This window comes from Lynx rufus, unplaced genomic scaffold, assembly GCF_022079265.1.
Source record: "Lynx rufus isolate CCGP_SWC_20201006 ecotype Redwood Valley unplaced genomic scaffold, mLynRuf1.p SCAF_8, whole genome shotgun sequence".
In the NCBI taxonomy this organism is placed as follows: Eukaryota; Metazoa; Chordata; class Mammalia; order Carnivora; family Felidae; genus Lynx; species Lynx rufus.
In genome coordinates this window covers 107779528-107804328 of record NW_025814896.1, presented here as the reverse complement: position 1 = coordinate 107804328, position 24801 = coordinate 107779528, and the positions used below count along the sequence as shown (strand labels likewise).

The window sequence follows — 24801 nt, the reverse complement described above, 5'->3', positions numbered from 1 at the left end:
CAGGCACTCGGTGTGACCACATTGGCAAGTGTCACTGTAAAGTGTCAATAGGAAGAGTAAATTGTTCCCAATCCTTTTCCCTAACCTGTTCCTTGTCAAAGAGGATGCTTGAACAGAACCTTATTCTCTCTCCGTCACTATTATCAGTAGGGTAAAAGGGTTCACGTAATCATGGAAAGTAAAATCAGACTAGAACTAAATAAGAGCTATATGACTTTTCCCACGTTGGCATAAAACTAAAAAAAGCAGAATTGGTCATGAAGTCATAATTAAGCATTAGCATGGAAGCAGAAACATTATCTTATATTGTCACAAAAACACAGGATCAGATACAAGCAGCAAAAAAATGTTCCAGTCAAGCCCTGGTAGCCAGGAAATTCTTTTCAAAGGTGTTTCCTTTTTGGGCTTTCCCAATTTGTACTCAGTAAAGAAGTTAGGGACCTAACGTGAGGGTCTAAATATTCACTTTCAACAAATAAGTAAGTAAATATCTCCTTTTTTTTGTAAGTATATCATGTGATTGAAAACAGAATGCACATTTTCAACCTATTGTAAGTAGTTTGATAAACTGTGTCACAAAACTCATTCTATCATAACCTCTATAATGTACTTAAAGTATGCAAAAGTACAAAAAAAAATAAAACCAAATCAAGATATCTATATAGATCATATTGATAAGTGGCACGTGAGGGAGCACTGGTATTTTTTAAGGGGACTTTACAGTAAATATTCCATTCCTTGTATGCCTTTTCATTAAAAAAAAACATGCATACACTCTCCCATTCACAAATGCACTCAACCCCACACAGATGTATAAAAAAAAGAACTTACACAATTTCGTCGTTCTGGAACTCGAGCTCTCCGCAAGTGTCCTCAAAGTCCTCCCCACCACCTCTGGCAGTCCCTTCAATGGTTTTATAGGGAACGATAACATTTCCTCGAGCTCCAGATGTTCTCAATACCTTCACCTCCATAATGCCAATGCTCTCGCTCACATGAGTCACAGGTTCCTCAAAAGTAAAGATGCCAGCGTGGTCATCATCGAAGATAGTCACAGTGGCAGTGGAGGGAGAGCCGAGGCAAGCGAGTGTAGAAACATGATTGGCTTCCAGGATGCCATCTTCTGAGGCTTCGGAAGATACTTTAACATTGCTCAGGTGCACAAGGAAATTTTCATCCTCCTCAAAGATATCATCATCAATGATGCCAACTCTGATTTCCTTCTGGGTCTCACCAGGCTTAAAGACCACAGTTCCTTCGGTAAATTCGTAATCAGACCCAGCATTGGCTGTGCCATCTTCTGTTCTGAAGTCAACAAACACAGTGTTGGTCAAATCACCACCTCTGCGGAGAATGGTCAGGGCTACAGTACCACAGTTCTCCAGACACTGGTATGTCCCTTGTTCAAAGAAGATCTTACTAACAGGGTCATTTTCAGCCACTTCAGTGTTGACCTCATGCATGCTGACTGCCTTCCTTGCCTGGTCAGCTGCATGCCTCTTTAAAATGTTGCCAGCTCCAGTCATCAGGCGAGTAGCTTGGATGCGGTAAAATGCTCGACTTTTTTGCTGCTGACTTAGGACTTGGTAGTTAGCTAATTCTATTAATTGCTCTATTTCTTTCTCCGGATGTTTCTGCTTGAGCTCCTTCAGAATCCTAGCCATTTCTCGCCTGGCCTCTTCATCATCTTGGTCCCTCTCGTCAACCTCCAGAACCAGGGCACCATCTAAGAAATTGTCAACGTGGGAATTGACCACTTTCCCATCCATTTCAATTTCAGTCTTGGAAGATGGCCTGTCTCCTTCATGTTCAATAATCATTCCCCTCTGCTTGCCAGCCCGATACCTCTTGTAGACATACTTGTAAAACAGAAGCCTCCTATCTGCTACCCAAGCGAACACAACACAGATGGGAAAGAAGAAGAAAGTAAGCAAACCTTCCCACACCTCCACGACCCCAGGAGAGATGACAGACAAAATAATGTAAAGCCAAGTATAGGCAAAGATGCTCCAGGCTGCTGTCACAAAGAACACACGCAAATGCTTAATCTTCCTCGTCTCTCCATCTGGGACCACGTAAACACAAAGCGCGATAATGATGAACATATTGAATGCAGCACTTCCCACGATGGTGCTGGGACCTAGGTCTCCCGCAGTGAAGTTATGGCCACACACTTCAATTACCGAAAGGAGAATCTCTGGAGCAGAAGATCCCAGGGCCATCAAGGTCAGGTTCGAAACGGTCTCATTCCAGATCCTCACAGTGGTCTTGGTGGTCTCTCCATTGGGTTTCTTTATGGTTATTTCTTTTTCTTGAGACGTGATGACTTCTATAGAGGACATGAACCGGTCGGCAATGATAGAGACTCCAAGAAACATGTAGACCATGGCCACGAAATACACAGTAGCTCTAGCAATTTTGTCTCCAAAGGAAGGGTCTTGGGGCTCCCAAATGGGTAAAATCACCCCCTTCTTACAGTAATATGAGCCGGTACACTCGCCAGTTTCATTGCCTTCTCCTTCCATTTCTGTGTCAGCACTTATAAGGTCCACATGGGAAAATAAGAGAGCCACGAAGGCTAACAGATGAAATCCCACTGAAAATGTAGGCGAGAGTCTTAATCGCAGCATGTTGTACAATGGTAGACTTCCAACCGTCCCAACCTACCAGTAAAAATAAGATGGAGGGAGGGTAGGGGAAAAAAAAAAATCACACCATCAGAGCCAGATCCAAAGCATGACTAATTACTTACTTTTATTACTTTTACCAATGATTTGTTTATTTTTGGCTACCATAACATCTATGGTGAATCATTATTCAAAGTATCCGTCATTGATTAAGCAATCCTTTGTAAAACTCACAACTCAATCTCTCTGCTTTTCTACATGAAGCCTCCATTCCCGGAGCAATGTATACAATTCACTTCCTGGAAGTGAAAAGTTGAATTATAGGTTTGCCTTGTTGAATACATAGTTAGGCATACTAGCAGCCAATAAGGGGCGGGGGCGGGGGAAGACTTCTGAAGCATTGAATAATTTTCTCCTTGTTGCTAATGCAGGTTTTCTTTTAAATTTTGGTTACTATAATTACCTTCCAGAAATGGTTTCATTGCCAAAATCACCTTATTAAGACTGCTGTTTTAATGTTCAGACTCTAAAAACTTTACCAACACAGGCCTCTCAATGATCTTAAATTCTGGAGCACACCTTACACTGCATTTTATGAAATCATGTCCTATGGCTCCAAGCTTACTTGGAAACACAGGGGTATCTTCAAGGTTTCCCACAAAGTCAATGGTGTTTATACTTGAGAGGAAAAATATTCTGCTGTAATGCAGTATTTCTGCACATTAAGTATAGTTTTTAAAAACATATTTTGAGGAGAGTACATTTCCTCCTAATTTTCAGCAAGCCCAGTTCCCCGGATACGTTAGCAGTTGGGCATCTGGCTCTTGAAGCACAGCTCTTCGAATCTGGGTACAGATCTCGCTTTAGAATCTGCAGGCTGTCCACAGCAGGAAAGGGAGATAACCAGGCCCGGGTCTAGTCGTGTGTTAAGGCTCTTGTCTGACAGGCTGTGAAATCAGCTTTCCCTAGCCATAAAATGTTCCTTCTCGGTGTTGATGTCATCCTTTTCCATGGTCATTCGAAAACACATATTGGTTCTGCACAGGGTTCAAGTGACCAAAAAATCCAGGAGCAATAATTCCATCTAAATTAGCTCATGTGGCAGAACAACAGTGACCACAAAGTATATACGTGATGAAGGGCTGTAAGTAATTAGGGATCTAGCAGCAGAGTCACTGAGCCACATAAAGCTTGGTAAACAAAGCAAAGTTGTGGACTGGAAAACCATGGCACTAACCTCACCCACCAGCTCAGGCAAAACTCCACTTGGACCATACATCACCTCTGCCTCTAAGGCTTGGTTAGGTGCTGACATAGAGAAAGGTCTGGTCCAAGTCAGGGTAACTCTGGTCTGGAAGGCCAGTTATGACATCAGATACAGTGTTGGTAAGAAGGGGTCCTGAGTCAGAACATCACCTTGTGGCCTGATAAAAACTTAAAAGTGGAGCTAGACTGGAGCTTTTCAGAGCCTGGGGCAGTCTAAGAGCCTCCCACACATTCATCTACATTCTCTGGCCCATGTTTGCTACTGATGGCATATAGTGGAAATTCGCCGTGGCCCAGGAGAAACCCCCTGGCCCGGCACATTCTGGCAGACCCTCAGAGAGCCCACCGTTGCCGAAAAGCCCCTTTTAGCTCATCGCTATTGGGAGATAAGCTTTGACATTTTCCCCACACTAAAGACACAGCAGAGGGTCGTGGTAGCAGAATTACATTCTACATAAAAGGCTGAAAAAAGAGAAAAAAGCATATTTTTAAAATATGCAAGATTCATGGTCCGTGATTCTACTTGTTCGGTCATTATAGGGCTTGGGTAGGTTGTGGGATCGCCACTTAAAACAGGGAGACATTGAAGCAACCTGCAAGAGTAGTGGGAGATCTAGTTTAAATTCCCTTACGCAGCCATTTATTCCACAAATATTTATGAGTGCCACCTAGTACATGTTTTAGAATGACCTGCGGGGCTCTCTCCTAGGTCCTAAGAAATCATCAATGAATTAAAAGCAAAAAAAAAAAAAATACAAAGTCTCTGTCCTTGAAGACCTTATGTTCTATCAGGGAGGAAACAAATAAATAAATGTCAGATGCTAAAAAGTGCTGGAGAGGTGGGGGCAGAAAGCAATATAAGTAGGACAGGGAGTCCATGTGTGTGAGAGCGTGTGTGAGTGTATATGTGAGTGTGTGTACATAGCATACATGATTTTATATTGGATCGTTAAGAAAGGCATCCCTGATGAGATAACATTGGAGCTAAGTCCTGAAGGAACTAAGGGACCCAGCCCTGTGGATATCTACAGGAGGAGAATTCCAAGTAAGTGCCAAGACCCTGTTGGGACTTTTCTTTGCGTAATCTAGGAGCCATAGAGGAACCAGTGTGACAAGAGGGCATGAGCAAGGGGAACAGGGCTCAGAAGCTGGGGACATAGTGGGAATGGATCAGGAAAGGAATGGAGTCCACCTTAAAGCACCGGCTTTGATCGTGAAAGAGATGGAAATCATGGGGAGGTTCTGATCAGAAGCGTGAGATCAGCTGATTTTCCTGTTGCAAAGATCTTTCTGCTTGTTCCCTGAAGAATACAGTTATAGGGACAGGCAAGAAACAAGGAGACCAGGTTTTGCCTTTTATTTAAAAATCTGGGGCGCCTGGGTGGCGCAGTCGGTTAAGCGTCCGACTTCAGCCAGGTCACGATCTTGCGGTGCGTGAGTTCGAGCCCCGCATCAGGCTCTGGGCTGATGGCTCAGAGCCTGGAGCCTGTTTCCGATTCTGTGTCTCCCTCTCTCTCTGCCCCTCCCCCATTCATGCTCTGTCTCTCTCCGTCCCAAAAATAAATAAACGTTGAAAAAAAAAATTAAAAAAAATAAAAAAATAAAAAAATAAAAAAAATAAAAAAAATAAAAATCTGGGGGCACTTGAGTGGCTCAGTTGGTTAAGCTCCTGACCCTTGGTTTTGGCTCAGGTCATGATCTCACAGTTCATGAGTTCCAGCCCCACATCTGGATCTGCACTGACAGATAGATAGATAGATAGATAGATAAATAAATAAATAAAACTTAAAAAAAACACCCTGAATTATAAATGATCCCAATGCCTGGCAGGTATAAAAAAGGATACAGTCAAGATTTCTAGTTTAAAACCTTTGGAAAACTTACAACATAAAACGTCTTGGGAACCTGTGAAGATCAGAAAGGTTAAGTATTTGCTCACAGAGTGTAGTATGGAATGGAGAGAGGAAACCCAGAACGGAGATTCCAACCTGTGCCTGTCTCCAGGACTGATATAATTCACCACTTGCTTCAAATCCCTGCCAAATCTCATCATTCCATTTTCACATTTCAGCCAAAATGAGCTTTCTAAAGTACAGCTCTGACTCTCTCACTCCCCTTAAAACTCTTCTTTGGTTGCCTATTGCCCTGAAAACAAAACCCAATCCCCTCAACAAGCTGTTCAGACCTTTTAGGATCTAGCCTCTGAGTTCTAGAATATGGAAATTCTTTCCATCCCCTGACCATGACCATGCGTTCTTACCTCCAGCTCTTCGAAGACTGTGTGTTCTGTGCCCCCAACTATTTTCTTTCTTAGAAGTAAATGTCAAAACAGCACAACAGCAAATCATCGCCAATTGCCTGAGAGATTAACAGGAGGTTCTATTTACAAACACTACAACAGACTCTATGCTAAATTCTTTATATGTATTCTTATATCTAATACTTACAATAACAAGCATTGCTATTTTACACAACTCCTAGTGTTGCCATTTACATTACAGTCCATGAGAATAGCACTGCCTGGAGTTATGTAATGCTCAGTGCCCTTACAATCACCCTATGCAGTGGATATTATTAGCCCACTTTGGAGACGGGCTTCACTGAGGCACAGACAGGTTAAGTACTTGGTGGAAGTCATAAAGATAGTAAACTCCCAAACGAAGATTCAAACCCTGGTCTGTCTCTGAGACTGGTATCATTAACTGTTCCATAACAGCATCCCTGATAGTGTGTGAAGTAATCTTAGAGAGCTATTGGATTTGGACTTGGACTGGCCCATTGGAAAACCTCTTGGCTTCCATGAAGGGTTAGGAGGGCCTCAGAAGCAAAGCCCCATGCAAGGTTTCCAACAGCCTCACTTTGATCTTGTGGATTAGGGACTCAAACAGACAAACATTGAGAGCTGTGGTGTAATGTACAGGCTGGCATGTTCCTAGACACAATTGCCCTAAACTTGCTTGTTTTTTACCAATTACCTGGCCACCTCTTCCTGCAGACACTCTCAGGGCAATCCCTTAGGTCAGGCAAAAAAAAAAAAAAAAAAAGTCCTGCCCAACCCACATCTCACAGCATATTCTTAGCCAAAAGGGTACAGATGTCTAAGGGCGGATGCATCAGTAAAAATTCCTATCAGAGAAAAAGGAAGGGGGTTTCTGAGGTTAACTTCAAAACATCACAATTATATTCAAAAGGTGGTAGTATTGTAATCTGTGAAATCAGTGGACACAAAACCCTGGTACAGATTTTTGGCAATGGAGCGACTGGAAAGAACTCTCTGGACCTCAGTTTCTTTCTTTACTAAATTAATTACCAAATCCAAATGCTTTGGAGGATGCGGGGCAGATGTTATCTAAATAAGAGTTCCTTCTTCATTCTTTTGTTTCAGGGTATTTCCTCTGTCATCAGATTCAAGCAGAACTACCTGACCCTTCCCCCTGTCTCCTTAAATACCTATTTCCATAAAAATTAAGCAGGGAATAGAGGCTGTTGATATGTCATTCTGTTGCCCAGCTTTCTTATATTCTGCCCTGGTCTACTGAACTCTGTAACAAGGGGGAGGCTATTTTTCACAGTGGTTTCAAATCAACTCTTACATCAAAGGCTGATTCTTGCTTAGGAATATCCATTACATCATCTAAATGAGCCTTCGGCACAAAGTCAAGAATACCCAGATTGCCTTCTGCTCACTATTTATTTTAAAGGAAAACTAACAATGCCACATCTACAGATGTGAATGGCAGTGATGAAGGTTAGTGAAAAGGCCCAGACACCAGTGTTGAAGGTGGCGAGGTCATAGGAATGGAACATGCACCTGTAAGACAGATGTTTACCAAGACAGATTTCCTTGGTAAAGAGTGGGAAAGAGCCCCCCACTGCAGAGGCCTGAGGAATAATCAGTGTAAGGGGTTCCCTGTGGGGGTCTGTAGCCAGGTTTGACTACCAGAGAGGACCAGACTCAGAGAGAAGAAACACCTTTGGCACCCCCACCAGTCCAGTGCACAGGGCAGCCTAATCTCATTCTATTGACTGGCAGCTTGGGTTATTCAAAGGAACTCCTTGACTCCCTCATCAGGACCTAGAATTCCTTTCTATGTAATTCGTGCTGACTGAATGCATCAAAGCTAAGCAATTAATCTGTTTCTAAGGCAACATTAAAGCAACCATACGTTTTTTCCCACTATTGAGACAAGCACTTGCAAACACTTTTAGACAAAGGGATGATGCCAGAGGATGATCTTCCTTATCTAACTAGCCATCTAGGGTGCAAATTACTGTTCTGGTACCCAACCTCAGGCTAACAGACCTTGACCACATGTTAGGAAGGATCTCTGTTTCCACAACGACTCTCTGCTATTATCTTTTTTTTTTTTTTTCTCAAAGAGAATTTCCTCTTTGTTGTTTAATACTTTGGGACAGGTCCTCCAGAGTACAGGCAGTGAGAGGTCATAAAAAGGGCTCCCGCCCTCTGGCTGAACGTACTAGACTGCAGTCAGGATCCTGTCCCGTGTCAGAAAACACCCAGCTCATTCATCAAAGGAAGCAACTGGGGTAGTGGTCAGGCAACGTGGCCAAAAAAATAAAGATGAATTTAGGATTTAAAATAATGAAGAAGTTATTGGAAAGTCATGAGATGTACTCCCTACTTTGTTTTCCTATGTAGGACTTATTACTCTTTATGTGCTAATATAATTTATTTAAGGGTTCTTTTTGTTGCCTTTCTCTCTCTGATAGATGTAAACTTTGTTACAGGTGAAGATGTTTGTCTCTTTTGTTCATCAACGGAGCCCCAGTTCCTGGAGCAGAATCTGGCACATGAAAGATACACAGCACCTGCTTATTGAGTGAATACAATAATTCTCAGAAAGTCATGTGCTGATTTCACCAAATCTCTGAAGGTGAATCAGAACCTGAGAGCTGGGACTAGGCATCTGATTTTAAAACTGTGCCCTGTGCGAAGTAGATGCCCCTAAACTGAGTAGAGGCCGGTATCACACTGAAAAGCCAATGTCAGCATTAGGTGGAGGAGAGGAAAGGGGATTCAGGTTCATGGACAGAGAACCTCACCCTGGAAAAACCGACCTCCAGCATAAAAAGAGGAGCTGGGGCTTTGACAGTTTCCCCAGGTCCTGGAGGTGAGTCCTCCTGCGTGAGCTCTGGCTTGCTGATTTCTTTTGGAATGCCAAGTTCATCCTGATATTTTGAATATCCCCAACAAAGCATATCTTCTCCTTGCAGTAAAATAAACAGACATCTGGTCAAACATCAACCAAAAATGACCTCCATCAGGGAGGTCCCATAAAAGGGAAAGCACATCAGCACATCAAGAGTATACATTTAAATATATTAACTCTGCATACTGGCGTGGAAATAGGAATAAGAGAAAGAAAGCTGGACAACAGAGTCTTTCAATAAAAAAGGGAAGCTGCTCGGCTAATCTTGGGCCAGGACTGTCCTCAGATTCATTCTGCCAGTGCCAAGGGCAGAGGAAGGCCCCCCGTGAGGGTATTTATGACAATAATGACTGCAACCATTGACTGAGCACTTGCTTTGTTCCAGAGGCTTTACTGACTGCTTTGGATTCACTGTCCCCGAGGCTTCTGACAACATCGCAAGGAGATACTATCCTTCTAATTTTACCAGTGAGAAAAATAAATGGTTCATAAAAGTAAGCCGGTTGAAGTCATACAAACCTAAGTACAACTACTAGGAGTTTAATCCAGGCACTTTGCATTAATTACACCATCATGCTTTCCAAAATGGCAGCCTCTTTTTGTTTCCACTTCCTGTGTGAACGATTCTGTTATTTGGTAAAAAAGAGCCCCCTGCTTAGGTGTTTCGTGCAAAATACCTTTCCATGCCACCCTCCTTTCCCCCTAAATAAATGTCTATCATTTATACTATCTTATCAAGAGCTTTCATGGCCCTTTCTCCTGTCTCATGCCTCCTCACCCCCTGAGTAAACATTTTATAAGCACTCCTATTCATCACATAGTGAGGGAAAGATGATCCATGTGGGGGATCATCAGCTAAAATCTGACGTCTGAAATCACTCCAAAATCATGCAATAATCTCAAGGATTTTCCCTTTGGTCTGGAGGAAAGAAAATAGAGAAAGAAATCCTAGCAGGGAGCATGCAAAACTAAAATAAAAGATGGGTGGGGTAGGGAAAACGATACCAAATTTTAGCATGACATGTTAATACTTTGCTCTAGGAACAATAAGTCAATATTTTTTCAAGAATTTCAATGCAGCTCACAAATTTGCTATCTTGGGGTCATGACTTTTTTTTTTTTTAATTTTTAAGCAAGTAAGTAATCCAACAAAACAGGAAAACACATTCATTCATGGTTTTGTCTGCCAAGCTTCTCTTAGCCACTCACATACGCCAGATACTGTATTAAAAAGGATGAATTAGAGGGGTGCCTGGGTAGCTCAGTCAGTTGAGCGTCAGACTCTTGATTTCAGCTCAGGTCATGATCCCAGGGTCATAGGATCAAGCCCTGCATGGGGCTCCATGTTGAGCGTGGAGCCTGCTTAGGATTCTCTCTCTCTCTCTTATCTCTCTCTCTCTCTCTCTCTCTCTCTACTCCTCCCCAGCTCATGCACTCTCTCATAAAATAAAATAAAATAAAATAAAATAAAATAAAATAAAACAAAATAAGATGAATAAGATAATATCCCCCAAGAAACTCATATTCTGGTGGGATATTATAAAAGCCAAAGTGTAGGTCCCCCTTCTGGAACAGAACTCTTTTGTTACTAGAGAATCACAGAAAAGGAGAGACTTTCCAGGCATTCAGACCGTGAGATCATGGATACACCTCGACACACCCAAAGTGGATCACCTCATTACCAAGTTAATGCACTTGAGCTCTTGGGTTAATACAACCAGGGTTCTAGAAACCTCAGACTTCCCAGCCTACATCTCTACAACCCAGGGTTTTTAAGCATAGTGAACTCCTCGAGGCAGGGCCTCGGAACACCTCATCTGTGCTCTGTGACTCTTTCAGGGGCCTCATTATGGACAATAATAACTATTTCAGGTAATAATTTGTTCACCATCCACCCTGAAGAGAAAGAGAAGCCCTTCTTTGAGGTCTGACCTTACATACTGGGAACCAAAAATGAGGTCATATGCATGCGTTTATATCTAGGTCACCAAAAAAGATTTCCTACCTAAAAATATTTTCCACACAAGCTTGTTGACATTTCATCTTAAGAAATGTGGGTTTTCTGAGTGAAGTACAGCCCTCGGTACATTTCTGGCTCTAGACAGTGGACCAGTCATTTATTCATCAAGCACTTATTGAGTGGTGTCTATGTGCAAAGCACCAAACCAAACACTACAGGGATTACAAAGATGATTGCACCTGCACCTGATGAACTCACCATCTTCAAGCAACTCAAATAGTTAGTTACTCGAATTACCACGAATACTAGGAAGGATATGGAAGACTCCATAAAAGGAGAGGATAGAGGGGCACCTGGATGGCTCAGTCGGTTAAGCATCCGGCTTCGGCTCAGGAAGGTCATGATCTCACAGGTCATGGGTTCAAGCCCCGCGTCGGGCTCTGTGCTGACAGCTCAGAGCCTGGAGCCTGCTTCAGATGCTGTGTCTCCCTCTCTCTCTGCCCCTCCCCTGCTCATGCTCTGTCTCTCTCTGTCTCTCAAAAACGAATAAATGTAAAAACAATTTTTTTAAATTTTTTTTGACGTTTATTTATTTTTTGAGACAGAGAGAGACAGAGCATGAACAGGGGAGGGGCAGAGAGAGGGAGGGAGGCACAGAATCTGAAGCAGGCTCCAGGCTCTGAGCTGTCAGCACAGAGCCCGACGCGGGGCTTGAACTCACGGACTGTGAGATCATGACCTGAGCCGAAGTCGGACGTTTAACTGACTGAGCCACCCAGGCGCCCCCCAAAAAATTTTTTTAAAGGACAGGATTGGAAGGATGACAAAAGCATCCGATGTACAGTATCTCTGAAGAGGAAACCCAAATTCGAACTTTAATAAGCACCCCAGCTGATTTGATATGGGCAGTCTTGGCAACACCCCTCAGCGGCATTGGATTAAAGGGAAGAACTGGGTAGAGAGTAGAACTGGCATGGGGTATCTTCAGCAAACACAGACTGCAGAGCAGAGCACTTAGACAAAGTACTGGACAGAGACTAGTACTGAAAAACTACAATTAGTGTTTCTTGCAATAGCAGCAAGGTGTTGATGTGAAATAATACATCAGAAGGGCTTTTCTTCCCATAGATTGGCACTCCAGATGGCATCAAAATATGAAGCCCCTTGGTGAGTTGGAGGGTGGGGGGTCGGGAGGTAGGAGAGAAGACAGTGGAGGAGAATGGATGCTAACAGGAGATCACGGGGGCTCCCAAAAGAGATTAAAGCATTGGGAGTCATTTATCCTACTTCATAATTTTGCCAAGGGTTAGTTCTGCCCTGTTGAAATAGAAACAGCTAAGGACTGCTGGGACATTACATCAACACATGACAAAGACCCAGGATAAATGGAAGAGTTTGGAGACTTTCTATCCAGGTTCCATGCACAATTCCTGAATAGAGGAGACAATATGCAGAAACATAAATCCCAAACTTGAAGCTTTAGATGCTGAGGAAGGCTGTGCTCTTTAAATTATAGGGTCTTTGTGGGGCTTTTCACCACCCCCTTTGTTCACTTAAACTCAAGGCTAAATCTTTGTAGTCGCTTTGTGCATTCTAGTTGGCTCTTGGGACTGGGGATATTTAATACAGAATCCAATTTCAAGCTATGTGATAGGAACACCCGGAATGCCTTTTTTTAAAAAAAATCTTTTTTAACAAGGAAAATGCTGGTTATGTGAGCAGAGGCTGGTGAATTTCATCAGCTTTTTCCCTGAGTCATTAAGCTTCATCTTCAAGTAGATTGCTTTTCAGAAGATGGAACCCTATCAACTTGAAGTTTGTAAGTCTTTTAAATTTTTCTGCATAGTGTCAAATCACAGTCCTTGAAAGAATAAGATGTTCTTGAGAAACACAGTAGTAGGAAGGGAAAAGAAATATTCTTTTAAAAAACTCAAGTTGATAGATGCTCGTGTAATGGTGACCCTTCATCAATATTCTATGCTACCGTTTTCTAAAGTTTCTGACAATATACCTAATGTCATGGCTCTGAAACCAGATGCACATGTATATACAACAAATAGATTTTTTTAAATGGAAGCAGGGTAGAAAGGAACTAGCCAAATTCTGATATTTAGAGGAATAAATTGAGTAGTTTATGGGAAAACAAGAAATTTTTACACAAATCCCTGAGCACAGTTTATGAAACATACAATTTCTCCACTAGATAAAGCATCTAGTGAATATGCCCTTTAAACCAATCCCATATACCTATATTTGAAGAAGTGTTTAAATATTGGCTGAAGTGTTATGGTTTTAATGTTATGTAACCATGCCAAGACGATTATGTTATGGTCTTTTTGTGATAGGCCAGGATTGGAGAGGAGCCAGTGGAAAAGAGTTGAGAAAAAAAGTCAGTGGAGGAAGAAATGCCAATCATTTAATCATTTAATTAGCAAGTGAAGATAGTAACTTACGCCTTTTAAGCAAGGATTATTTTCATCAGTATCAACGACTTACGAGAGAACATTCACTCACTCATTCAACAAACTCTGAATGTCTATTACCTGTCTGGAATGGGAGAGGCACTGGGGCTAAAATCATGAGGTAAACAGATACACTCTCTCTCCTCCTGGAATATATTATGTAGCTGGGAAGACAGATGACAGATGTTATTTTAAATTATTTCAAAAAGAAACAATTGTTAACTCTGATAAATGTTGTAAAGGCAACACGCAGTCCTGCAAGGGTAAGTCATAGAGGATCAGACCTGCTAGGGAAGGCTTTGCTGAAGAAATAACATGTGAGCTGAAAATTAAGATAGTCAGCAGGAACCTAGGCAAAAGATTGTTGGAGTACAAGGTCTTGGGTTAAACTTTTTGCAGTTCACCTTCTCTGGAATGGGGTTGGTTACTGACAGACCTACCTTCTTAGATATGCTGGGGGATGCTTTCACATTTAGAAAAAACTGAAAGTGGCTTCTGCAATTTTTTTTGAGACTTGCCCCTCTGAGGTCACAATCATGTAATCACAATTAATTTCTTTCCATCGCTCTGCTAGGGACAATGAGGTAGACGGAAGGGTCATCAGTCTGGGGGCCAATGACTGCTAATCTGAAGGATCAGTCCTGTGGCCTTGGACAAGTCATTTTCCCCTTCTTGGCCTGATCTGTAAAACTGGGGAATTTTGCTAACAATATGAAGTTACAATATCCTAATCCCTCCCTTTGTTGTCCATGGTCAACATTCACAATACAGCACATGTCTATCTTCCCAGGATTTCTGTTCCTGGTAATCAACTGAGCTACTAAATAAAAATTACCCAAACGTGCACAGTTTTCCCTTCTCATGCTTTTCCACCAGCCCTCCATGATCCATCTTAAATGTACAATCTCCCTTCATAAAACTGCTTTTATTGCTAGGAAGTCCCCTGAAAGCCTAACTAATTTGCCTCTACTCCCTTTTCCCAACATGAAAACTCAGGCCATGGTAACTTAAAAGACCTTTCCAAAGCCACACATCTCAGACTTGCCAGAGTTAGGCTCTACCACGAGGTCTTGGATGCTAGGCTCTAGGCCACCTCTCTTTGCGCGATCCCAACCCCAAATGCTAGGATTCTTCTGACTCACTAATATTGCCTTTGGGTCTCTCACAATCTAGCTGTATGTCAGGAGTTGCCAAACTGTGGCCATCAGGTCGAATGTAGCCTGTCACCTAATTTTATAAGGCTCATTTTGTTAATTTTTTTTACCTTCGTAAATAATTGGAACAATGAAAAAATGTTTTTTGATGTGAAAATTATATGATGTTCAAATTTCAGTGTCACTAAATAATGTTTTGTGGCACACAGCATGACCATTCATTTGTGTATCGTCAACGGCTGCTTTCCTGCTACAACAGCAGTGTTGACTAATTGTGACAACCCTATGGTCCACAGAGCCAAAAATGTTTACTATGTGGCCCCTTGGAAAACAGTTTTGTGACCGCTGGTGTATGTCATTCTGTGTGTCCTTATCTTCCTCCTTCCCATGGCGACCTCCCATAATTACCCTGTTCATATAAAAGCATACAGGCAGGGACAGAGCCTCACCATTCATCTCAAGGAATAAGAACAAATTCTTATTGAGCGCTCACGTGCCAGAAACCAGTCCAAATGTTTCACAAGTATTAATGTATTATTCCTCACAGAAAAACCCACATGGCCTTTTACTATGATCATTCTCATTTAATAGATGAGGAAAATGAGGCAGAGGGAAGCAAACTGGCATGATGCTAACTATCCCTTTTGCTGAATACACATCAATATTATGACTATCATGATATATCTCTTGACTTCAGAGAACTTTAGTCGGAGTACTCTAGGGCCCTTCATTTTATTAGTCAATACCCTCAGTCTAGAAGCAAAAGTCATAGTTTCCTTTCCACCTTGGGGAATCATTAATAGACATCCGGACACTCCTGAGGCCAGAAAACACAGATACATTTCTGGAGGCCTTCTATATTATCAGAGAAGAAAAGGAAGATGGGACTTTGTTGAAATGACCTCAGAGCCCTACTGAATTCAACTGTTTCCTACTTCACTCTGAAAAGTCATGCACTTTCCTATGGCCTTCATTTGCTTATTTGTTTCATTTGCTTATTTGATCTCTGCTGTTTCTTCCAGGGCTAGCTGTGGTTCAAAGCAGCAAGAGCACAGATAAGGAGCAGCTCTTCAAAGGGGCCACTGACAGGTGCATGGCCAGGAGAAGAGAGGCAGCGAGGAGTCTGGGGGAAAAAGAGCCAGCAACTCTGCCCAGCCCCAACTCACACATGTCAGCTCTAGGGAGCTCACATCCTCCAGCATTTGGCAGGTAGATTATTTTGGAAGAGCTACTTGGAACTTCTGAGAGACATTCGATATATGACTTAGCACCTCTCCAAACTCTATCCTTTTGCCCCTGCCCGATGCCACTCCCTCTGGGGACTCTGCCCCAGTCTACGCAGGAAGTTGAGGTCTGCGGGTAGCATAAGCAGTCTGATTCTCTAAACTTGCTGTTAGGACTGGATGCTATACATCGAGCAGAGCAGAGCCACAGTGGGCCCTGGGCCTTATGTTTTCAGGAGAAGCAGAAGTGAGGAGGTGGACAAGTTCAAGAAGCTCAAGGGAGAAAGCACCAGAGCCATTCAGTGCCAAAGAAAGAAAGAAAAACCACCTGTAATGGCCCAGAAAGCCTGACCATCAAATTTCAGGGAGGAACAGATTGGCAGGTGGTCTGTCCCTTGTCTGACCTCTCGAACTGTTACAGCTTCTTTCCTTAAAGGTCATGCTGGAAATTCATCCTGAATTTCGGGTTTACTTGTAAAATACATGGATACAGTGGCCTATGCTATCATTTGTTCCAGATCCCCTGTTCCATGCCTGGTTCTCACTAGACACACAGCTGATTTCAAAAGCCTGGAAATGGCCCGAACATCGCCCCAGGGTTGTCCTTGCTATAAATTAGCGGGGACTGGTTTACAGGTTTCAAAAATAGCTAGGCTTGATTTATTTTAGAAGTCCTTTTCACTCTTTGAAAATGAACTAAAATGCCTCTTCTTCCATGAAGCCTTTTCCAATATTCTCTTCTTCCTTCCAACTCTATAGAATTTTGCTCATTAGACAATCATAGCAATAGTTCTCACTTGGCCCAGCATTTAGGTGCCCTAGACCACAACATCCCTAAGAATAGAAAACATGGTACAAAGAGCAGGGCTCTCGAACAACGTCAAAAACCGGTACTGTCACCTACTAGCTCTTGGATAAGTTATTTAACAGAGCCAGGGTTTCATCTTTAAATTGGGAGAACGACGCTTTCTTGCAGGGCACTTATGAGCATTACATGAGAAAACATACACAGGGTGCTTAGATTGGCCTTGGGCATGCAGTGGGCACTCAGCAAATGTCAAATGACTCCTCTTCATCATCTGCATTCTCTGAAAAGCCCACTGCAATGCCTTGCATACACTGAGTGCTCAATAAATATCATGGTTGGGTTGGAGTAAATTGCTGAATCACCCTCGTCTGTCTGACTTTTCATCTCACGTTCGATTCAATGAAGAAATTATTCATTATTCTGACTTCACATGTAATGACATCTACAAAGTGATTATTTTTTCTGTCTTTTTAAAAATTAAGATGAACTCTAATACTTGAATTTATTTTTCTGTCTATATTATATATGCAAGAAACCATCTGTCTGAATTGGTATCGTATGTGCATTTTGTAGGTTATTGATAGGAGTATTTTAAAATGACACATAGTAGAAACCATTTGAGATTTTAAGGATATCATTTCACACGGGGGGATACAATGTGCCCATTCTCAGAAGAATTTAAAAAGCTAAGTTTTCAAGAAAGGATCAAATTTTTGATATCTTTGCCTCTGTCTGGCTACTCCTACTTCCTCTGAGGGCACTCAGGTCCCTCACACTTCCCCACCAGAAGGAGCCTCTGAGGGCACAAACTGGGCACCAACCCAATTTCAAACTACTTTCACTTCTGCTTCACCTTCCTATGATCCAGGCCTTCAGGACTTTTCTGTCAGCTGATCTGATAAACAAATACAAGTTAACGACTACACAGACGTCAATGGTTTATGAGAATTAACGGTAGCTCTTTCCTGGGTGATGTCCTTGCGTTTTATTAGGGATCTACTAGATAGAATTACTTAATTCAAATGAAGGTCCCATAGCGAGAATTTCTGATCTTATGTTTACAGATGGATAAACGCTTCAAACCCAAAGATGTTTTGCCCCCCTCCAATCACTTTATAGGCGGCTGCCTACAATGTACTTGCCCTTGACCATAAACACATTTCCTTCACTTGACCTGCCAGTCAGGACTGTTCTCCTTCCATATGTCCTCCCCCTCCTCCTGAAATGGGCTACAAAGTTTCAGGTAAAGAGAAAATGTGATTCTCTTGAACCTTTGTCTATCTCGTTACATACTACACTCTCCTGGCAGGGCGGATCAAAGGACGATCACAGATGTGGAAATAAAACACTTAGAGTTCAATAAGAGTTGTCAGCCAGGAGAGCCCACACAAAACACTTGAGGCAGCAAGGGCTGCAAGCAACCATCTTCCAAGTTGAGTCAACACACTGGAAAAAGGCACCCAGTCTCCTCATTCGTATTCTGAACCGCTCTCGATGAAAACATGCCAGTGAGAGTAGCTCACCCTAGAAGTCTCCAGTTCAGAAAATGGATTGTTTGATGTACAACCCTTACTGAGAGCCTAATTATTGATTAGTTTAAGCATGCAAAATATGTGTTCTATAAAATATATTTTGTGGGGTGTGTGTGTGTGTGTGTGTGTGTGTGTGTATGAGAGCCTGGGAAGGGAGGGAGGCAGGGAAAGAGAGAGATGGAGAGACACAGACACAGACACACAGGGAAAGAGGTATCTTTTGGAAGAGAAGGAAAGAAAAAGGAAAATAATCTCACTGTATTTAATGAGGCCCCACCGGACTAGCTCTGAGTCCAAATCAAAATCTCAAAAGCTGACTGTGAAAGCTCACATTTCCGGAATCTACTCCATCCCAATGGGTCAGAAAGCATCTGACATGTACTTTCACTAAATCTCAAGTATGTCTCCAGGGGGTAGATTTCCCTTTGTTCAGAGAGAAAACTGGAAATGCCTAGTTCAGCAGCCCACTGTCTTGGTCAGCCACAAATATTACTGAGATTAGAACCCAAGTGATAGGCAGCTAACGGGGCCTTGAGGGATGGTAGTTGCGATTCTGAAATCTGGGGAAAGTCAGGGAGAATATTTGCCACAAGAGGGAGCAGGAGAATTTGATCAGATGGGAGACTATTTGGTAGAGGTTATGATGAGGGGTCTAACTATAAGGTATGGACAATACTGGAAGATGTTCTGGCAAGAGACATCTATCCCTTACAAGAAAAAAGGATGGGGGGTGGGGGGGTCGAAAGGAGCAGGAAGAAGAGAGATTGCCACGTTTTGATCCCTAAATTCTCTGCAAATGTAAAGCAACAACTTAACAATTTTTGGTTAAAAGCAACATTCATTCACACTGCAAAAAATATAAAGCATGCAAGATATGTACTGTACCATCCTCTTTTACTCATGTGTTTCTTTTTCCAGATTTAATTTCTAATTCAACAGGGATCTTGTTTGTTTCCATGCTGGTGGGGCAGACAGCTTGCTTCTTAACCTCCAAGCTGTGCTCCCTCTACCTGAAGGCATCATGCAGAAAGGGCTCCTCTCACTGAATTGCAACATGAAAATCATATGGCAAAGTCCTAAAATGCACTTACTTTGGGAGAAACACATCCATGACCTAAATGGATGCTTTAACTTGCTTTAAAGCAGGAATGCAACTTCATTGGGTCTGCAGAGCTTTTATCCTCATTTATTTTTTTTCAAAGAAACAGATTAAATACTGAGAGGGAAGAAGCCATGCGTTTACTTTACAAGATAAATAAAAGTCTATTTTTGTCTGATAAAAAACATGTTAAATATAGCTTGCTAACAAAATACTGAAGCTCTCTTGGAATTTTTTTTTTTCTGAAACATCATAAGCTTGAAAGAACAATTAATGTGATTCCTGCAACTAGTCCTGACTATACTTCATCTTCCTTTTGTAATTTTATTTGGAGTTCAAACACTGCTATTGCTATATCACCTCTCTTCCCCTTTATGGTCAACAAAATGGTTATCTAGCCCCTACTCTTAATCCAAAATGATCTAGCAGAAACCATTAAATAGTAATGATAGATAGAAAGATAGATGTATAGACAAGTAAGTAAGTAGACGGGTAGACGTAGAGACCGACAGACAGATAGATATAAAGCACAGCCTTCATATTCTTTTAATTCATTACTCTCCTCTTCCAGCCCTGTTAAGCTTTCAAGACGGAGTAAATGAAGTCTGATTGTCGTGGATACTTACATCCTTTGCAACCCCTGCACAGCTCAACAGTCAATGATGGTCTACCTCTGTCCAGTTCTTTATCCCCCCCCCCCAGTAATTAACATTCCATATTTCGTACAAGACAACAGCTATTTTGGGGGGGGGGCAGGGAAGCAGGACTCATTTTTTTTAGTAGGCAGGAGAAATCTTAGCAAAATAGCACTTAGAATCAAATGGAATTCTTCAAGCAGGTGGAATTTGTAAAATGAAAACCACTCAAGAAAACACATCTTGCTTCTTGATGAAATAAGTGGGTCTTCCCCCACCTTCTCACTCACAAGGCCCCGAAGATGGAACTGGCTCTCCCTTCCTTCCTCCTTTCACACCAGCCTCAGCTCCCAATTAAGCAAGTTTAGCAAACCCATACCAGTGAAATCCAAGTAACACAGGATTTGAAAGAGGAACCTAAAGGCAATCACCCTTATTCTGGTTTCGTTTTCTGATCTGAAATGAATGAAACATCTAGACACATTTTCCTCCTTCCTTTCTGGACTTGCTGCAGGAGTAGCTCTGAGAGAGAAAGAGAAAACAGGCGTGTGTGTGTGTGTGTGTGTGTGTGTGTGTGTGTGCGCGCGCGCGCGCGCGTGTGCGTGTGTGTGTGTGTGTGTGTGTGTGTGTGTGTGTGTTTTGTGGGGCGTGGGTGGGAGGTATACTTGCAGAATCCCCTCCTGGTTGCTCCCCATTTCCCTTAGGAAATCTTCACACAGATGCTGGATTGTGGGTGTTCAATTGCTCATATTTGGAGATACTCAAGCGATGCCTTTAACCAGATCTGATCAGAATCTCCACCTACTCCGCAGCTCCTCCATGATCTGGATGCCAGTACTGTCTTTACCACATCTGTCATTTTTTAAAAAGCTTCTTCCACTACACCTCCTACTGATATCCTTTTTTCTCTTTTTAGTCTTTACACCTCCAGCAGGACAAAGTTTGTATTGTTATAGTCACAACCACTAGTGGCTGACTAGCAGGAGAGATAAAGAGCGCCAGCCAGGGAGCCAGGCTAAGGGGGGGAGGGGGGGTGGCTAAACATACCCAGTGCAAAGCATGACTTTCTTTCCAGTGACTGCGGACACCATGCACTATTATAGCTCTCTTCAAAAAAAAAAAAAAATTCTTTGTTAAATTTGATCACTCTGCTTTCAACCCAACCACTGCCACTTTGTCTGGAGAGGGAAATACAAATTGCCAGCCCCAGTCATTCATCAAATAGTCAACAGAATCCTGGGGGGGGGCGGAGGGGGGGGCGGTGGATTTTTAAAATCAAGGATGCACACATACTGTATTTTTAAAAGCATCGCCGGGGCAGATTTGGTTTCTTTAGCCGACCGTCCACCCATAAGACCTCCCTCTTCTTCATTAAGGAGGAGCCAAGAAGGATATCCTCACATCTCAGCGCACAGACCATTTCCCCAAGAGCCAGCAAAGCTCCAGAGGCAGATAATGCAGCTGCAAAGTTCCCTTCGAATCTCGAGGGGGAAAGATGCCTGTGCGCGCCCAATCCCCACCGCACACCGCTGCACGGTGTCCAGAGACCGGGACCCTTCAGCCCACTCCCCGCTGCAATCCCCCCTTGCCTGTTCCGTCTGCCCTGGCCACAACTCCCTCCTCTCCGCAGTCCGTGGCGAAGGAACACCTAGAGCTTGCCGGAAAAGAGACTCGCGAGTGTGGCCTTGGGGGAAGACCCCAGGGATTACCAGGAGGAGGGATGACCTCGGAGCAGAGCCCGGTGGGTGGGGACGCCTGGATGCCCAGCAGCGCAGCATTCCGGGCGGACTTAGCTCTTCGCGCCCTGAAGCCTCCGAGCCCCGCGCCGCGCAGGGTGCAGCATCCCTCCCTAGCAGCCCTTTCTTCCTCAGGCAGCCGGCGCTGGCAGGCAGGCAGGCACACTCACGCCCAGACGCACCAGCCCGAGCAATTTCGCTCCCGGAGAAGCGCGGACACCCCAGAAAACGTGGAGGGGCACACGCACGCGCGCACACACACACACACACACACACACACACAATTTAGCAGCCGGTCCTGTGCCCAAGCGGAGCGAAGTGTAGCCTTAGGAGCACGAAATGGAAAAGAGTTGGCGGTAGCTGACCCCATCCCTTCGGCTGCCCATCCTAAGAGCCTACCTGGTTCGGGAGAGTGTGGCTCGATCCTTCCCCCGTTCCGCGGCGCTAGCAGGCAACGCGGCGCGCTCCCTCCTTTTAAATAGCTCCCGACCGGGAAGAGGTCGCTCCCATCTTCTGGGGGAAGCACAAAGCGGGCGGCGGCGGGCAGGCTCCCGTGCAGCGCCGGCGCGAGCGGGAGCGGCGGCTGCGGGCAGCCGGTGCGCGCGGGCGGGAGGCAGGCGCGGAGGCCGGGAGGCTGGGAGGGCCGGGGCCCGGGCGGCGCGCGCGCTCCCCCTCCCTCCCTCCCTCCCGCGCACACTCGCCCGCCCGCCGCCCGCAGCCTCGCACTCGCTCACACGCGCGCTCGGCCCCGCCGCGGCCCGCCGGGCCCCGGCGCCCTCGGGGACCGCCCGGGGGAAGAGCCGGCGGGTTGGTGCCGCCCCGGGCGGGCGGGGAGCCCTCCCGGCCTCCGCCGCCGCCGAGGTTTCTCGGTTTGGTCCCGGCCCTCGGCCCCGCAGTGCGTTCCGGCCGCGCGCTAGCGCTCTCTCGGGCACCCAGCCCATCGATTACACGCGCAGACGGGCGCTGCAACTTTTCTTTTCAACCTTCCTCGCCTCTCCCCGCAAGGCAGAACCCTAACCCCGACTTGCCTGCCCATTTCTCACCTCTGAAATTGTTACTCCAGATGTATCTCTCTTCCTCCGCCTTCTATCCCTTGTGCTGAAGGAAGCTCTCGTTTAGCAAAGGGATGTGGGGTTGCATCAATGATTTTCTCTTACCCCCTCATTGTGTTTTTCCTACATGTAGACGTGCACAGCAGTACCGTGGCTAGAAGCTGCTGACACAAGCAGCTAAGGACATGGGGGTGAGGGGAGAGGTGGTCCCCAGCCAAGATCTCTGAAGGATTCTCCGTGTGGCTGTTTCTCTCAAAGATTGCAGCTCACCTGGGAATGAAGACCAAGAAGCTGTTTAACGTGAAAGCCGTGCAGCTTTTCAACTACAGAGAGGAGTAAGAGCTGAGCGGTAAGGTTGAGTTGAGAAAAATCTAATGCAGCAATCGACGAACCATTCATTGGCCTTTCCAAGAGAAGCATTATCATTGCCAATACATCACTTCGCCATAATTAATAAAGGAGCATTGCACCAGGCCCTTGCTCTCTTGACAGCTCATTCATCCTTACAAATCCTTAATGACTTGGCAGGATGAAAGGCTAGACCCACTGTGGAGTTCACAAACCTGGCCCCACATCAGACACACCTGGGAAGCTTGTTAAAAATGCAGATTTCAGCGTCCCATCTCCAGACTCTGATGTTGAAGTTCTCAAGAGAGACTCCAAGCTTGTGTGTTTAAAGCCCCCGTGGACATCCACCGCTGGTGTAGTCTGGGCGGTTGGGGATGGGGTGGGGTAAGGGGCAGCTGTATGGAGAAGGTGAGAGGAAAAGAGCACCAGGGAGAAAGTTCAGTCCTTAGCAGGGTTCTCCCCGCTACTTACTGTCAGTTCTGTGGCAGCCAGGCCACGGGGGGGGGGGGGAAAGGAGAATCTGACTCCAGGAACCCCACAGCTTGAGTATGAGGCCAGTGGCTCTCAACCCTGCCTGCACTTCAGAATCTCCTGGGGAGCTTTTAGAACTCCCAGTGCTTAGGCCACACCCCAGACTGATTAACTTGGAATCTCTGGGGGTAGGACCCAGGCAGCAGTAATTTTTTCCTTTTTCTTTCTTTCTTTCTTTCTTTCTTTCTTTCTTTCTTTCTTTCTTTCTTTTTTTTTTTGATTCCCCGGTTGATTCCTACAAGTAACCAAGGTTGAGAGCCACTGTTCCGGGCCACTAGCCCTCAACCTTGAATGTGCATTTGAATCTAACCTAGGGATTGCGGTTTCTTATGCAGGCCTAGGATCTGCATTTCTAGCAAACTTACCAGTGGTGTTGGTACTGCCTGAATGAGGACGGTGATTTAATTAACAAGGGTGTTCTGCATGGATCTAACAGTCAGGGGTGCACAGCTTCGCGGAGGAAACCAAGCTTCTTGTCTCGTATGTTCCCAGGAACCATTCTCCCCAAGCAACATTGTCCTTGCCTTGCTAGAAGTTAAAATGTTCTTGACTCTCCACAGACTTTTTGTTAGACTGCACTGACTAGTGGGTGTAAACAGAATGACATGTGGGGAGACACAGAAGGTCACTACCTCTGTGTAAGAGTATGTCCTTAGCCAAAAATTACTTAGGGTACTGATTTCAAGGGAGTGTGAGAGGCAGACATTTGGCTCACACTCAATGAAAGGGACTTGGAGAGAAAAGTGGCTGCTTTCTAAATGACACAGAGCAAAGCATGTAACTAAAGACTCCACCCCCAGGAAACAGGACCAGGCTAACTGAAGGACACTTTTTTCCCCCAATCTAGTCTTTTTTTCCCAATCTAGTCTGATAGTAGGTTAATTTGAATTTTGGGGAGAAAAAATCTACATTAAGGTCCTCTCTTTACCTAACACCATTAAAAGGCAGCCTAGGACCCAGTGATTTGGCACCCTTTTTTGATTTGGCCCCATTTCTGAATACTAAATTTTTTTATTCTTCTTTTTATTTTTTTTTGGCCTTTTATTTCTCATTAAAGGCATCTTTACAGGGGTTCCAGGGCCCGAAGGCAAATCAAACCTTTTGCTCCCTCCAAAATGTCATACATGACTGGATTTTTATTGCAAGAATTATCAAAGGCTACATCACTGGCACAAGGCTTAAGGTAAGGAAATTGAG

The 24801-nt window shown here is 44.1% G+C and overlaps 2 protein-coding genes across 2 annotated transcripts in view; one reads left to right on the top strand and one right to left on the bottom strand.

Moving 5' to 3' along the window:
* Positions 1-3657, bottom strand: part of SLC8A1 (solute carrier family 8 member A1) — a 308733-nt gene extending 305076 nt beyond the window's left edge. Inside the window, exons 1-2 of the mRNA XM_047069212.1 lie at positions 3598-3657; positions 832-2663 (exon numbers count right to left, since the gene is read on the bottom strand). Of these exons, the coding sequence (XP_046925168.1) occupies positions 832-2663; positions 3598-3657 (1892 nt within the window). The remainder of the gene's footprint in view (positions 1-831; positions 2664-3597) is intronic.
* Positions 3658-21432: 17775 nt separating this feature from the next.
* LOC124503961 (myristoylated alanine-rich C-kinase substrate-like) lies at positions 21433-22690 on the top strand. Its single transcript, XM_047069210.1, has 2 exons — positions 21433-21917; positions 22066-22690. The coding sequence occupies exons 1-2, from the start codon at positions 21433-21435 to the stop codon at positions 22688-22690; spliced, it is 1110 nt and encodes a 369-aa protein (XP_046925166.1).
* Positions 22691-24801: the final 2111 nt, after the last annotated feature.